This window comes from Camelus dromedarius, chromosome 23, assembly GCF_036321535.1.
Source record: "Camelus dromedarius isolate mCamDro1 chromosome 23, mCamDro1.pat, whole genome shotgun sequence".
Lineage (NCBI taxonomy): Eukaryota > Metazoa > Chordata > Mammalia > Artiodactyla > Camelidae > Camelus > Camelus dromedarius.
This window is the reverse complement of record NC_087458.1, coordinates 2805913-2819094: the sequence shown is the minus strand read 5'-3', so window position 1 is coordinate 2819094 and position 13182 is coordinate 2805913. Positions and strand designations below refer to the sequence as shown.

Here is a 13182-nt window from a genome sequence, read left to right as displayed (position 1 = left end):
TGCCCTTCACTTCCTGAATCAGTCACCTCTCGCTGCTGGATTGTCCACCTTCTCTTCTTGGCTAAGCTTCTTGAAGATGTCGTCACTGAATTCCCACTCACTATCCTACTTCTGTGTAACCTCCACCCCACTATTTCACTGAAATTGCTCGCACTAAAGTGACCGAAGAATACTCTGTCAAACCCAGGAGACGCTCGGTCTGTTCATAAGTTGAACCTCTCTACTTCCGATTGACACTATTGTCCGTTCCCTTCTTCTTAAAACCTTTCTTCCCTTGGCTTCCTTAGTGCCTAAGCCTTTTCCCTCTCTGTCCCTCCTTCTCACTCTCACTCCCAGGCTTTTCTGCCTGAGCCCTAGACAGAGGTGTTCCTCACACTACTAAGCAAGGGCTCACTGCCTGATGTGCGTAAAAGCCAACACCATGGCACTGGTTTTTGGGAAGAGTTTTATCATGAGATCGACTGACTAAGAGACAGGAGGCAAAGCTCTCAGATCTTTCTGCCCGGCCCAGGGCCCAGGGTGAAATTTATAGAGGTATGGGGAATTTCAAACTTGGAAGCTGATTGGCTAGTCTTCAATTAGTCCATAAGAGCTACTCATGCTGCTGGAAGCCAGATTTTCCTTATTGAAGGAATTCTCACTTCATAAAGGGCCTGGTGGCAACATTTCTATTCTTTGAGTTCCATAGACTGGAGATTCTTGGTTCCAGGTCATCCTGGACCCATGGGTTCCCATCTTGCCCATGCACAGTGCTGTCTCTATAAAATAACTCCAGCTTTGACTAATCAACAGCCTATTTAAGGAGGCAAAGCCAGTTGAAGCCAGTCAAAGCCAGTCAGTGTTTTCTGTGCTGTGTCCACGCCCCCCTTTTCCTTTGTACATTTCTCAGTCTTGAGGGAAACAGGTCAACGACCAATCCAGCCACTTCCTGCTCATTGGGGGTATGAATTTTTATAAGAGGAATGAAATGGTTTTGCACTTAATTATAAATATTCGTGAGTCCCTCCTTGAACTCTTAAGTCTTGAGCAATCATCACACCAGTAGGGGAAGTCTTTTTAAATATACACGATAGACAATAAGCACAAAATCTGATGACTGAAAGGATTAACTCTAAGGTACACAGAACTGTGACTCTTAACACTCCTTCAGAAACAGATCTTCTTCCTTTAGGAACCCATGAAAACATGTTATAGTACCTAATTATTTTGCAACATGATTGTTTTCAAGCCTGTGCTAACACGAAGCCTCGGGGAACGATCTCCCACGTAACGTTTCCTAAGGGCTCGACTGGAGCTTGCTGACGGGGCCACTCTTACCCTAAGCAGGGCAACTGGGAAGACCTTATCCCAAGCTTGGTTGGTTTCTTGACATATTTTGGTGATTGTCTTTTTTAAGGTAAGATTCATCTTTTCAGTCTTTCCCATAGACTAAGGTCTCCATTAGCCATGTAACTTCCACTGTATTCCTAGGGTCTGAGACAACCCTTGAGTTACCTTGGCTATGAAAGTTCTTCCACTGTCACTGTGAATTGAAAGAGGCAGTCCAAAAGGAGGGATAATTTCTTTTAGTAAGGCCTTTGTTACTTCAGAAGCTTTCTCTGTTCAGCATCAACCTATCCTGTGAAGCTCTGACCCATCCTCTGAAGGTGTCCACAAATACGAGCAAATATCTACAATTCCCCATCGCTCTTGGCATAACAGTTAAGTCTATTTACCAATCATCTCCTGGTTTTGTCCCTTGGGTTCGCACCCTTTTCATTATCAGGCATGGCCCAGCTTTAGGATTGTTTCTAGTGCAGATCAGGCAATTTTGCATTACCTTTTGGATCGTTCTTTGCATTTCTGGAACAATAAAAAGCTTTTGTAGCCAACGATAGGTTCACCCCTCCCACAATGGGCTCCTTGATGTAGACGAGTAATCATTCTTTCCACTAAATGCTCAGATATAAGCACTAGTCCCTCTGCATTATAAACCCAGCCTTCCTTGGTTGTTTGGTATCCATCACCATCTGAGTCTCGGGAGTCAGCATGAAATCCCCATTTGTCTGCTCTCTCTAGATCCATTTATGAATACTGAGGTTTAAACAGGGATAGGTCCACACTGGGAAAGAGTGCTCGGGCCTTAGGACCTGGGTTTTTGGTTCTGACCACCTGTTTTGCAGCCTGATTAACCAAATTATTTTCTTTAGCCATACAACTATGTCCAGTGGTGGCCTGGGCAATGTACCCCGGCTACTTCTTTCAGCATTATAAGAGAGTCTAGTAAGACCAGTATCTCCTCTCCATGTTTAATTTCTTTCCTTCCTGATATTAGTAGACCTCTCTCAGCTGTGAGTCCAAAGTTAGGAATCCAAACAGGACCAAACCCAGCCATTCCTAAGAATCCTTACAATTGCCTTCTGGTGGTGGGTACAAACCACTCAAGTCAATGCGTCCCTTCCATCCAGCAATACGTTTCTTTGTCCTTTCGGTAACTCAAATCCTAGATGTTGTACAGTTGGTTGAGAAATTTGCACTTTTCCCTTGGAGACTTTATATCCCTGGTCTGCCAAAAAGTTTAAAGTTAGGACTGTATTTCGGTCTGAAGCTTCCCTTGTTTTAATACCAATTAGTTCATCATCCACATATTGGAATAAGATTCCTTCATTTAAGTGGAGATCCCTTAAGTCCTTGGCTAAGGCTTCCCTGAAGATGGTGGGAGCATTCTTAAATCCTTGTGGGAGTACCATCCAACAATATTGTTGTTTTATATTAGCCTTTGGATCATCCCATTCAAAGGCACACGGATCCTGGGACTCAGGACTTAGGAATATGCAGTAAAAGGCATCATAAACCAACAAAAGTCTCCAGATAAAGTTGTATGAGGATTTGGCACTACTCAATGTATATCCTCTCCAATTGGGTTAATGGCTCTCAAATCCTGTGCAAAATGATAATCTCCAGTCCTGGGTTTTGTGCCGGCAGGATTGGAGTGTTACATGGGGACTGACAAGGTCAGATTAATTGGGATTTAAGACAGGTGGTTATCAGAGGCTTTATACCTTCCTTCGCCCGCCTCTTCAAAGGGTATCGCTCTACACCTGGAGCACAGTCCCTGGAGGGAGTTCTGCTACTCCGAGATGGGCCGTCGTGGCTCTTCCTGGCCTCCCATCAGCCCGAGCACCTGCTCCTGTAGAATTTCTCCAGGGCCTTCTGGCTGAGGCTCATCTCCCATTTGTCATAGGGCAGCCTGGAGGGTGCAGGCTTGCTTTTCCTGGTGAGAAAGTCATTCAGTTTTGTTAGTAGGTCTCACCCCAGCGAGGGAGCAGGGCGTTCAGGCATATACAGAAAGCCGTGCTTTAAATATGCTTTTTTTCCAATTACACAGGTCAGAGGTAGAAAAGGGGGAGGACACATACACAGCTGCCCTGGGTTGACCTTGGTCATCTAGACCTGTGGGAACTAGTCTCAATGGATGCGGCCCTGCCTGAGGTGGAGGACCCCCTGGGCAGCAGTGAGTACCCTCTGGGGATGGAGAAGAGAGACCTGTCCCTCTGGACTCTGGGGAGGAAGGGTACGGGGCTGGGGCTGGACCGGGGGCTCTGGGAGGGCTGGTTTGGAAGCCTCAGCACCCCCCGCAGGGATGCCCCCGTCGCAAGTGGGGGAACGGCAGGGCCGCGGGAGGGGAAGCCGATCCGCGTTAGGCTCCGGCTCAGGGAAGACAGGCTTTTCCCGAGGGTCTTCTTTTGAACCATAATTTTACACATCTTCTGCACATTCTTACTCTGATATGAAGGCTCAGTTTGGTTTTGCTGCTGAAAACTGTACAAAATAAGTCAGAAAACCCAGTCGCGGTCAGAGGTCGCGAGCCCGCCCACCGAGCCGGCTCCGAGCGGAGGACCGCCGGCAGCCGCAGCGCAAGGCAGAGCTGATGGCAGGGCGGCCGCGACTCCTCCGGAGCCCACCCTCCACGACTCCTCCGGAGCCCACCCTCCACGAAAAGCAAGCCTCCAGCCAAGTCCGAGCCTTGAGGCTGGCTGAGGGACGTCCTTCATCACAGTGCGCAGGACAGCATGTACTGTACGAACAGCATACGTACAGGTGCACCCGCACATTTGAAAGCAGCTAATGCTAACTCCCTGTGAGCTTGGCTCATACAGAAGAGGGTTAAAACTCAGTCAGGAAGACCAAAAGGTATCCAGCTGTCTAAAGGCTCCTCCCTTGCACAAAAACAGGGATAAAGCTGATTTCGTCCCATTTCTCCTCTCTTTCGCAAAACCAGTCCAATTGTCAAATAGTCTTATAATTCAAAGACCCACTCTCGGGCCACTTTCCCCCTGACTCCAGTGATATTGGGGCCAGGCAGTGGGACAGAAGAAAATCATTTTCTTTACAACTCGAGTACAGCGGGTACAATAGGAAGTCAGCTAGAACACCAAGAACATAGTATGTTAGTAATTACAGAATGAAAACACAGCTAGAAGACCCATCTAGTTATCCAAGAGGACAGACACAGGCAGAACGGGTGCAAAGCACAGACTTGCTGCTCGAGTTCTGTGTCTGGATAGTCTTAGACATTATCTGCATTAGAAGCATTATCTCCATCTTCAAAATACTTAAACTTTCTCAGGCCATTCTCTAGATGTATTTAACGTTTAATAGTTATTTTCCACAATCCCAGTAAAATTTTTCTGATCAAGTTTTGTTTGTGTTTTGGAAGGTTTTTTTGCTTTATTTTACAAGGCCAAGTCTGACTACTATATTTCTTACTTAAACTGCAAGTAATTATATAAAATCCCTGTTTGTCCTGTTACTACCTTAACAATCCCAACCTTCCAGAAATATCTATTTGCTGAGTAACAGTGCCCCACCTGTTCCGCTTCTCCTTAATCTCTGCCTTTCATTATATCACTCTAAAGACCCAAAGCTGTGCTTTTTAATCCATGCTGACCTCCCATTTGGAAATAAATATTTCTCCTAGCTCCCATTTCCCCAATTTTACTCTTTATATTTCCTATTTATTCTTTACTGTGCTTACTCTATTTCTGAGACTGACTAATATGATCACGTTTTTCTTCATTTCTTCCCCCTTTCCTGTTAAATTAGCATGTGTGCGGTTGCCAGTCCCCATTTTGGAAGGGTTTTTTTCTCAGGATGACCAGAGCAAAATGATAGGAAGCAGATTCAACAAAGTTCTGCTGTGGTCATCCAATACTTAACCCCATCAGCCAATTCTTAGCAAACAAAATTATCACAGACAAACATAGATAAGCAAAGAAATCCAAAGACTCGGACTCTAACCCAGGGTCTGGGACTCAGTGAATGCGACCTTTTAGATGGTCTCCCTTAGGGTGAGATTCTAACCCACAAACTTGACTTGCCCCCAGAAATGTAGCTTACAGAGACCTTTGCAAAGTAAGAAGTCCTTTAACAAGAAAAATCTGGCTTCCAGCAGCACAAGTAGCTCATATGGGCTAATTCAAGACTAGCCAGTCAGAGTCCAAGTCCGAAATGCCCCGAACCCCTTCAATTTCTCCCTGGATGTTAGATGGAAGAGACATGTTTGAGAACCTCGCCTCCTGTGTCCTTGTCAGTCGACCTCAAGATAAAGCTTTCTTTTCTCAAAAACCAGTTTTATAGCATTGGCTTCTACGTGCACCATGCAGTGAGCCCTTGCTCAGTAACACTCAGAGTCCTGTCCTGGCCCTGTTTTTCTCTTTCCACTCTACTCACTCACCCTAGGAATCTTATCCACTCCTATTATTTCACTTAATAACTAGTAACAGAGGAGTCCCACCTATATATTCTTAGTCCCCATTTATCCTGAGTTCCAGATCCATGTAATCAACAGTCTAGAGGGCATTTCTCCTTAAATGCCTCACAGGTAACCTCCGAATGTACATATTCAAAATTAACTTGCTAATTTCTGTTCAACCTCCATCCAGGTAAAAGGTATCCTCTTGCAAGTTGCCCAATGCAGGAACTCAGAAGTCATCCTTGACACCTTCCTCCCGTTCACTCCCCACTGTTAACTCTACCTCCTAAAGGTTTCACGCCTGGAAGCCTGCCACAGCCTCTTAACTGACCTTTCCTCTAGTTCTGCTCCCTTCCAATCCAGGCTGATACCCGGGAGGAAAAGATTCCAGTTATACCAGCTGGTCGGTTCTAAATATTTGCTGTAGTTGAGTTTAAAATTAGGCTGCAAGCCCCCTGTCAGCCAAGGCAAAAATGAAGGAAAAGTAATCTTCATACATCTTAATGTTTGTTCTAATGCTAACACTGCTCTAAAACAAATTTCTCAAGATGAGATTTACATAGGGAGCAGTAAGTCAAGTAGTGGGCAATGTCCTCAACAGCATTCCTAGGATATATCCTACAATTCCATTCAGCAAATATTTACAGAATACTTATGAGCCAGGCACCCTGCTCACTCCTGGAGATAAAGCAACGAATGCTGTTGCTTCTTATCTAATCTCATAATTCAAACCGAGTTGCATGATACTAAAGCAGCCGTACCAGGGCAGCTTGGTGGGAGCAGGGCTTATTTCCCAGCCACCCCTGCCGGATGGTCACAGTAACAGTTGTTCAGTTCCCCCACTGCCTGTGGCACCCGCCCCCCTCAGCCCCTACCACTCTGGGGCCATCCCCAGAGCATGATTTCAGGATTTCTAGCCTTTCTTTTAAACTGCAGTTTACTAACACCACCAGCACCACTATACACCACACACCAAATATTTATAAGATTCCCCAAGGGTTGTCTCACATGTGCTGACAAACACAGCTTTCAACCACCGCGTGGAATCTGTCACTTTCCAACCTCACCTGCTCTGGCTTCTGGCAGAGATCTGTTGCTAAGACATCCCCAGCACTGCTCCCCACCTCAACCACACCTGCACCCTGGCAGGGCCAGTTCACACAGGCCAAAGGTGCTGCTCACGATGCCTGGCAAGTCTGTGCTAAGGCTGCCAGGGTACAGGGTGTGGACTAGGATGGCCTGTCCATTACACAGAAGGTAATGGCACCCAGATGCCAGCATTACATTGTCTTAAGCTGCTCAGATGAGCTAGCACTCCCAGGCTGGTGGAGCTGCTCAAATACCAGGGCCCTTCTGCACTAAAGATATACCATATTTTCACTCAATTGCTGAGACCAGCTTTCCCTACTGAGGTTACATTTCATTACACAGGTTCTGAAACAGTGTTGTCTGGTACCAATACCTTACTTAGGCTAGAAAAACAGCTTTCAGTTTTTAATAATATCAGGACACACAATAAGACTCTGAGAAGTGAGTCCATGGGCTAGGTCAGGGGGAAAACTAAGACAATGTGCGGCGATCCAAAATGACCCTTCCCCAACAGTAGGGCATTCAGAACTTTCTAGGTTGGTGAACAAGTTGAAGCTCAAGTCAAGAGCCATACTCTGTAAGGATGTTGCCTTCACATTCTGGTCCAGTTTGACTCAAGGACAGAATCAGGAATGATGAAAGAACTGGTTGGGTGTTGTTTAAAAAAAAAAACACACACACACACACACACACACAGGCCCCAAATGGCGTCACTTGTGCTAAAGCCCGTAATACCAAACCTAGATTGAGTATGGAGGTTTAGTACCTAGATCTAATTGCAATTTCAACCTCTCCCTGAAATGTAATGTTAATGGACTAGTCTGGAATTTCCTGGTTAAGCACCAGTAAGGTAATCTGTCACAAGGTCCCTCTCCATCATCTTACTCCCACCCCAAGAGCCGAAGAGGGGTCCCTTCCACTCTCCCACCCAAGTCCTGGCCTAAACACAACACTGTCTTTTATTAGTATCTTCTTGTTCCCACCTTCTGTCTATTAAAAATCTTCCATTTTGTAGAACCCCCTCCCAACACCCTTCTAGCTGCTATAAGAGATGCTGTCCAATTCATAAATAGTTGGGTAAAGCCAATTAGATCTTCAAATTTACTCAACTGAATTGTTTTTTCAACATCAATATATTTAGACTCTCCTCACAAATGTCTCTCCTCTCAACTTTACCTTTGCCTTGTGATGGACCCAGATGGTTTGATTGGACTCTGTTGCTGGAACACAGGCTTGGGGTAGCTGTATATTCCTGAAAAACCAGACCAGCAGGCGGTTAAGGTTGGCTAAGGTGCTTAGTCACTGGGACACCCACAGGCAAGGCAGGGGCTTTTCCACAAGAAATTCAGAAAGTAAGTAAATACATTGACGAGTTTAAAGTTCTATACGTTTGCAAAGTTTTAAGCCTCTTTAAACACAGAAGGGGGACAATAAATGAAGATTAAGTATAAAACACCCAGTGTCGCCCTTCGCAAATAGTAATCCTTCAAAAAGTAGGTGTCTCGCCTCTTAACTCAGAGCTTCAGAATCCCAGCCTCCAGAACCTCAGGGAAGTCTTCTACTCTCCGCAGACAAAAATAAGTCCACTCCACTACCCGATTCTACCCATCTTCCCCTTTCCTGCCCTATCAGCCCAGCAAACTGTGGGATTCACTCCCACACACTAGCCATCCAGTCTCGGAAACTTTGAACCCGCCAGCCCGGGCCCGTTGCCGAGGGCGGGGAAATACCTCTCAGGGAGGGCCCGGTGGCGCGCAGCCTTGTGGGACTTGTAGTTCTCACAACTCAGAGCCCTCGGACAGGCGTCACCGCGGGACTCGCTTTCCCTTGCTCCTCTGCGCGGGACCACTAGGGGCAGGTCTCGGGGTGAGTGAGAAAGTGGGTGGGAGCTTGCTCGCAGAAAAGTGGAGTCCAGAGATCTGTGTTAGTGGAGTCATTGCTGCCGAGGAACTCAGGGCTGGTTACCGTCCCTTCAGGAGTGCTGGAGACCAAACTTGGAATACAAGTTGAAGGTTCCCTAGGGGGCGAAAGCTAAGGAGCAGAGCCCTCCCCGGCCCAGTCTACGGCAGGAGCGCCAGCCCCGACCCGGCTTAAAACTCCTGGGGAGTCTTCGCTGTTCCCACCTCCGCTTCTTCTCCCTCCCGCTCCCGCTCGGGGTCCCCGCCAGGGCTGGGAGTCGCAGCGGCCGCGGCCCGGGGGGCTGAATGTGCGCGCCCGCCGCTTCCCGGAAACTTAGGGGCGGCCGCTGAGCCCCATCGCCGCGGAGGACTCGCGCTCGCTTTCTGCGCCCTCTCCCCGGAGGGCCGCGGCGGGGCTTCCACTATGATCCCCGGCGTCTTCAGGGTGCGCGTGTGGGCCCCCGTGGGCGTCCTGACCTCGCTGGCCTACTGCCTCCACCAGCGGCGGGTGGCCCTGGCCGAGCCGCGGGGGTCGGACGACCGGAGTCCCGTGGACCCAAGACTGCTGGAGTTGAAGATGGTGCAGGTCGTGTTTCGACACGGGGCGCGGAGCCCTCTCAAGCCGCTCCCGCAGGAGGAGCAGGTGAGAGCTCGGCCGGGGCTGGCGGGGCGAGGACCCTGTGGCCAACCTGTGGCGGGCCAGCCGCCTCGTCCCGAACACACACCTTTGGAATTTTGCTCCCAGGGAGCGGGGTTCGGGCTGGGTCCAGAAGAAGGGAAAACTGTCCCCCCCCCCCGCCCCCCCTCCACCCCCCTCCACCCGGCTCTTGAGCAAAGGTGCCGGCCTGGCACTCCCGCCGCCCCCCAGCCCCTTCGGAGCCGCCCTCCGAGCGTAGGGCAGCCCCGGCACTTCCCAGTGACATCCCGATGGCTGTGCTGCGGCACAGCTAGTAGTAGTAGTGTGCTGCTTGCGGTGCGAGTAAATCGCCTAGGGAGCTTCCTAAAATGCAGATTCTGGTTCAGCAGGCGTGGGGCAGGGCCTGCGATTCTGCGTTTCTATTATTTGTGTGAACTTGAGCACAAGGGTGGAGTGCATTTCTGCGTGACCTTTTTGAAGGTTGTCAAAGGGTTGCAGGGACCTTTGTGACAGGAACCACCCTAATTAGGATCACAGAGATTAATACTTTGGGGAACAGGGTTTACTGCAGCTTTCTCCCAGGGTTTGCTGGAGACCATCTGCGATTCCTTGAAGGTTTTTTGGTAACAAGCGCTGTACCTTGGGGCTCTCCTTTCTTATTTTGGACTTCTGACCCTGTTGTGGAAGGGATTTGAGGTAGGAAAAAAAAATTTTTTTTAATTGATTAGTCTTGTGGCTTGGTCTTAAAGTCTAATCTGGTTTTGGTCAGGATAATGATGACTAAAGCACAATTAGTTTATTAAGTGATTACCCTTTCTGGATTTGATTCTTGGCGAGAGCCAGTGAAGATCTCTGGCCTCTCATAGCAGGCAGGCCTCTGATTAAAGACCGTCTTCCTAGTGAAGATAAACAGGCAACCTGAAATCCCAGGCCTCCAGGTGTCAACCTTACCTGCGAGGTGCTTTTGCATTTTTGCTCCTCCAGGTTGATGTTGGAGCAGTTTCAACAAAATGTCTAAACCTGTTTTTAGGCACGTTCGTGCTGGTAGTTGCTTTTACGAAAACCTCAGGGTTGTGTCCTCACATAGTACGATTAAAACCCTAGTTGTTAAAGCTGGTCACACATGAAATTAAACCTCTAAAGCACTTTCCCACATAAATAAATACATTTTGGCAGGCACTTAATTCTATTTTCAGGTTTCTAGGTAGCCTTTCTATATGGCTGTACCACATTCTCCCTGATACCTGAACTTTTCCTTCCTTCCCTCCTTCCTTCCTTCCTCCTTCTCTCCCCTTCCCTTCTTTGATCCTTTTTCAGTCCCTTACTTTGCCCTTTATTTCTCATTTTTTCCCTCTCTCTCTCTTTTTTTTAATTGAAGTACAGTCAGTGACAATGTGTCGGTTTCTGGTGTGCAGCACAATGTCCCACTTGCTTTGCCCTTTTATATTAGGTCACTAAATTTCCCTTATGGTTTTGTACATAGCCCATCTCTTGTGTACTCCCCTTTCTTTTCCATTTATTCTTAGTACAGATAAGCTGTATGAAAAATAAGATATAACAATCGAAGACAAAGTTATCAGTAGTAGCAGAGAATCAAGGTCCGAATGTCTGGGCCTGGACCTCCTATAGACATTGTATGTACTCACTGAAGGACCTGGGAAAAGATTTAGTTTCTTTTGCAGCTTTCTCCTGAGCCAGTGGGTGTGTGATGGATATCCTCTGCCTTTATGTTGGAAGGGGCAGTTGGAGCTCAGGTAGAGTGCCAGCTTCACTCATCTTCTGTCTTGGTACACAGAATATAGAGTATCTGAGTCCTTGGGCTCATTTTGCAATTAGGTAAGGCACATTACCCCCCTCGTCTGCTCACATTCTCCAGCCTTTAGGCAGATGCATTAAGCGTCTTTGGTTATTGCATACAAATTTTTGTGCAGAAAAGCCAAGGGTAGAACCAGCTCTTGTTCAGCTTGGGCCACGAGTGAGCGCCCTGGCCTCCTGTGACTTGTTTCTGAATATTCTCTCTCAGGTTTTTAAATTTTTTTCCCCAAGCTCCAGTTTGATAGAAGCTATGATTGGGATTTTCCAGTCTTCCTCGTTCTGCTGTTATTATAGGCAGAAAGGACTACAGGGCAACAATCCTAAAACTAAAACTGCTTTGGGTAGCTGTTTCCAGACGTCTGGCTGGTTTATGGATATGTGACAAGTCACTCTATTTAGTTATCTCACAAATCCTCAGAGAGTATCATTGTTTAAAACTAGATGGTTTACTGAGTTTTCTTATGGCTTGATTGGCAGTTGAATTAACCTGTCCTCCTAAAAGTATTGTATCTTTGCTCTGGAAATAAAACCCTGGATCTTGATTGGCTATTTTTTTTCTGATCATTAGATTAGCTCCAAGTACACTTGCAAAAGATGCATTTGGTCCTGCTTTCGGATTTCTCTCCGCTTCTCTCTAGACAATGACAAGATGCCCCAGACCCAGGCAGATTCCTCAGTTTTTATAAAGTCAAGTCCAACCCATCCCAGCTCCACTGTTCATTGAGACATTTGGGTCCATCTTTGTTTGATAGTGTAGATGAGCCGGGAAGGACCATGTCAGTCTCACGGTTGATTAACACTTGTCCAAAGGGCGGCTAAGAGAAGTGCTTGTCAGGAAGCTTTACCAGAAGGATGTGCCAGTCAGTCCCTTCATTCCTGTGGTGCTTCTCAGCCTTGCTGGGACATTGGACTCTACCGGGGAGCTTTAAAAAATACTGATGCCTGGTCTCTCTCCCAGAGCTTCTGACTTAATTGGCCCAGAGCATCCAGACATGGTAAAAAGCTTCTCATGGTGAAGCTTTAGAATGATCTGGACTGGACAGCATTGAAAGCGCCGAGGCCGCACCCGCAGGAGACCTGGATGTGATTAGCCCTGGAAGGGGCTCAGCCATGGGTGACTTTAAATAGTTTCCCAGTGATACTGGGGTGCAGTGTGCAGGGTTTCAGACCATTAGTTTATTCTAAAATCCACACCTGGCAGTTTCTGTTTACTTTTATGTGGATTTTTTCCTTTTACCTGGAATGTAGCGTATCGATCCCAGTACAGTATTATCTTCACGGGAATGTGCGTTGGTGAGATGCTGTCATTCTGTGTTGAGGAAACTGAGAAACAATCCCGCAGAACTCACTGCTGTGACTACTAAAAAGATGCTCCTTGTGTTACTCCATCCTTTTTAGGAGGACCCTTGGGAGGAATTTGTCTGTTAGCGTGAGAAATGGTGTGCTTCTCCTGAACAGTTGGCTTGCTTTTATCTTTAAGCTTGTCTAGCTGATCAAATTTCTCCTTGTACATAAAAGCCGGGAAGCTCAGTGCTGAATCTTCTGGTCCACCTACAATAAGGATATGGATCTCTGTACTAGGAGTTTGGGGGACACTTTATTACTGTACCTCCCTTTTTTTTTTTTTTGTCCCTGTGCTCATTTGCTTTTGTCTTTCTTGCCTACGTTGAGTTGGTTATCTTACTATGTTTTAGGTGTTGCTGTCATCTACTTTAAGTTCTTGAAAATGGAGTATGAATAAATGAGTAATATTATAAAGTTAGTCTTGGTCACTAACTCCAAAGCTGAAGAGCAGAAACAAGAACTAGTGTGTGTGGTGGACACCACGTATGGAACTGATGTATCGTCCATTCTTGGAAATCTGAGAACGGGTTCTCTAGACTTGACGTGACCTGACCTCAGGAGACATCTCCCAGGAGACACCGAAGGCCCTCTGTTGGTGAAGGTGCCTCACGGGAGGAGACTTAGTGCAGCTGAGCAGGCCCCGTGGATCTGGTGTCAGGGCCTGC

General features: G+C 47.2%; 1 protein-coding gene across 2 annotated transcripts in view; it reads left to right on the top strand.

Moving 5' to 3' along the window:
- The first annotated feature begins 8687 nt into the window (after positions 1-8687).
- ACP6 (acid phosphatase 6, lysophosphatidic) overlaps positions 8688-13182 on the top strand; it is a 36925-nt gene continuing 32430 nt past the window's right edge. For both annotated transcript variants that reach the window (XM_064477677.1, XM_064477676.1), the window contains exon 1: positions 8688-9364. In XM_064477677.1, coding sequence (XP_064333747.1) covers positions 9146-9364 — 219 coding nt within the window. In that variant the 5' untranslated portion in view covers positions 8688-9145. The remainder of the gene's footprint in view (positions 9365-13182) is intronic.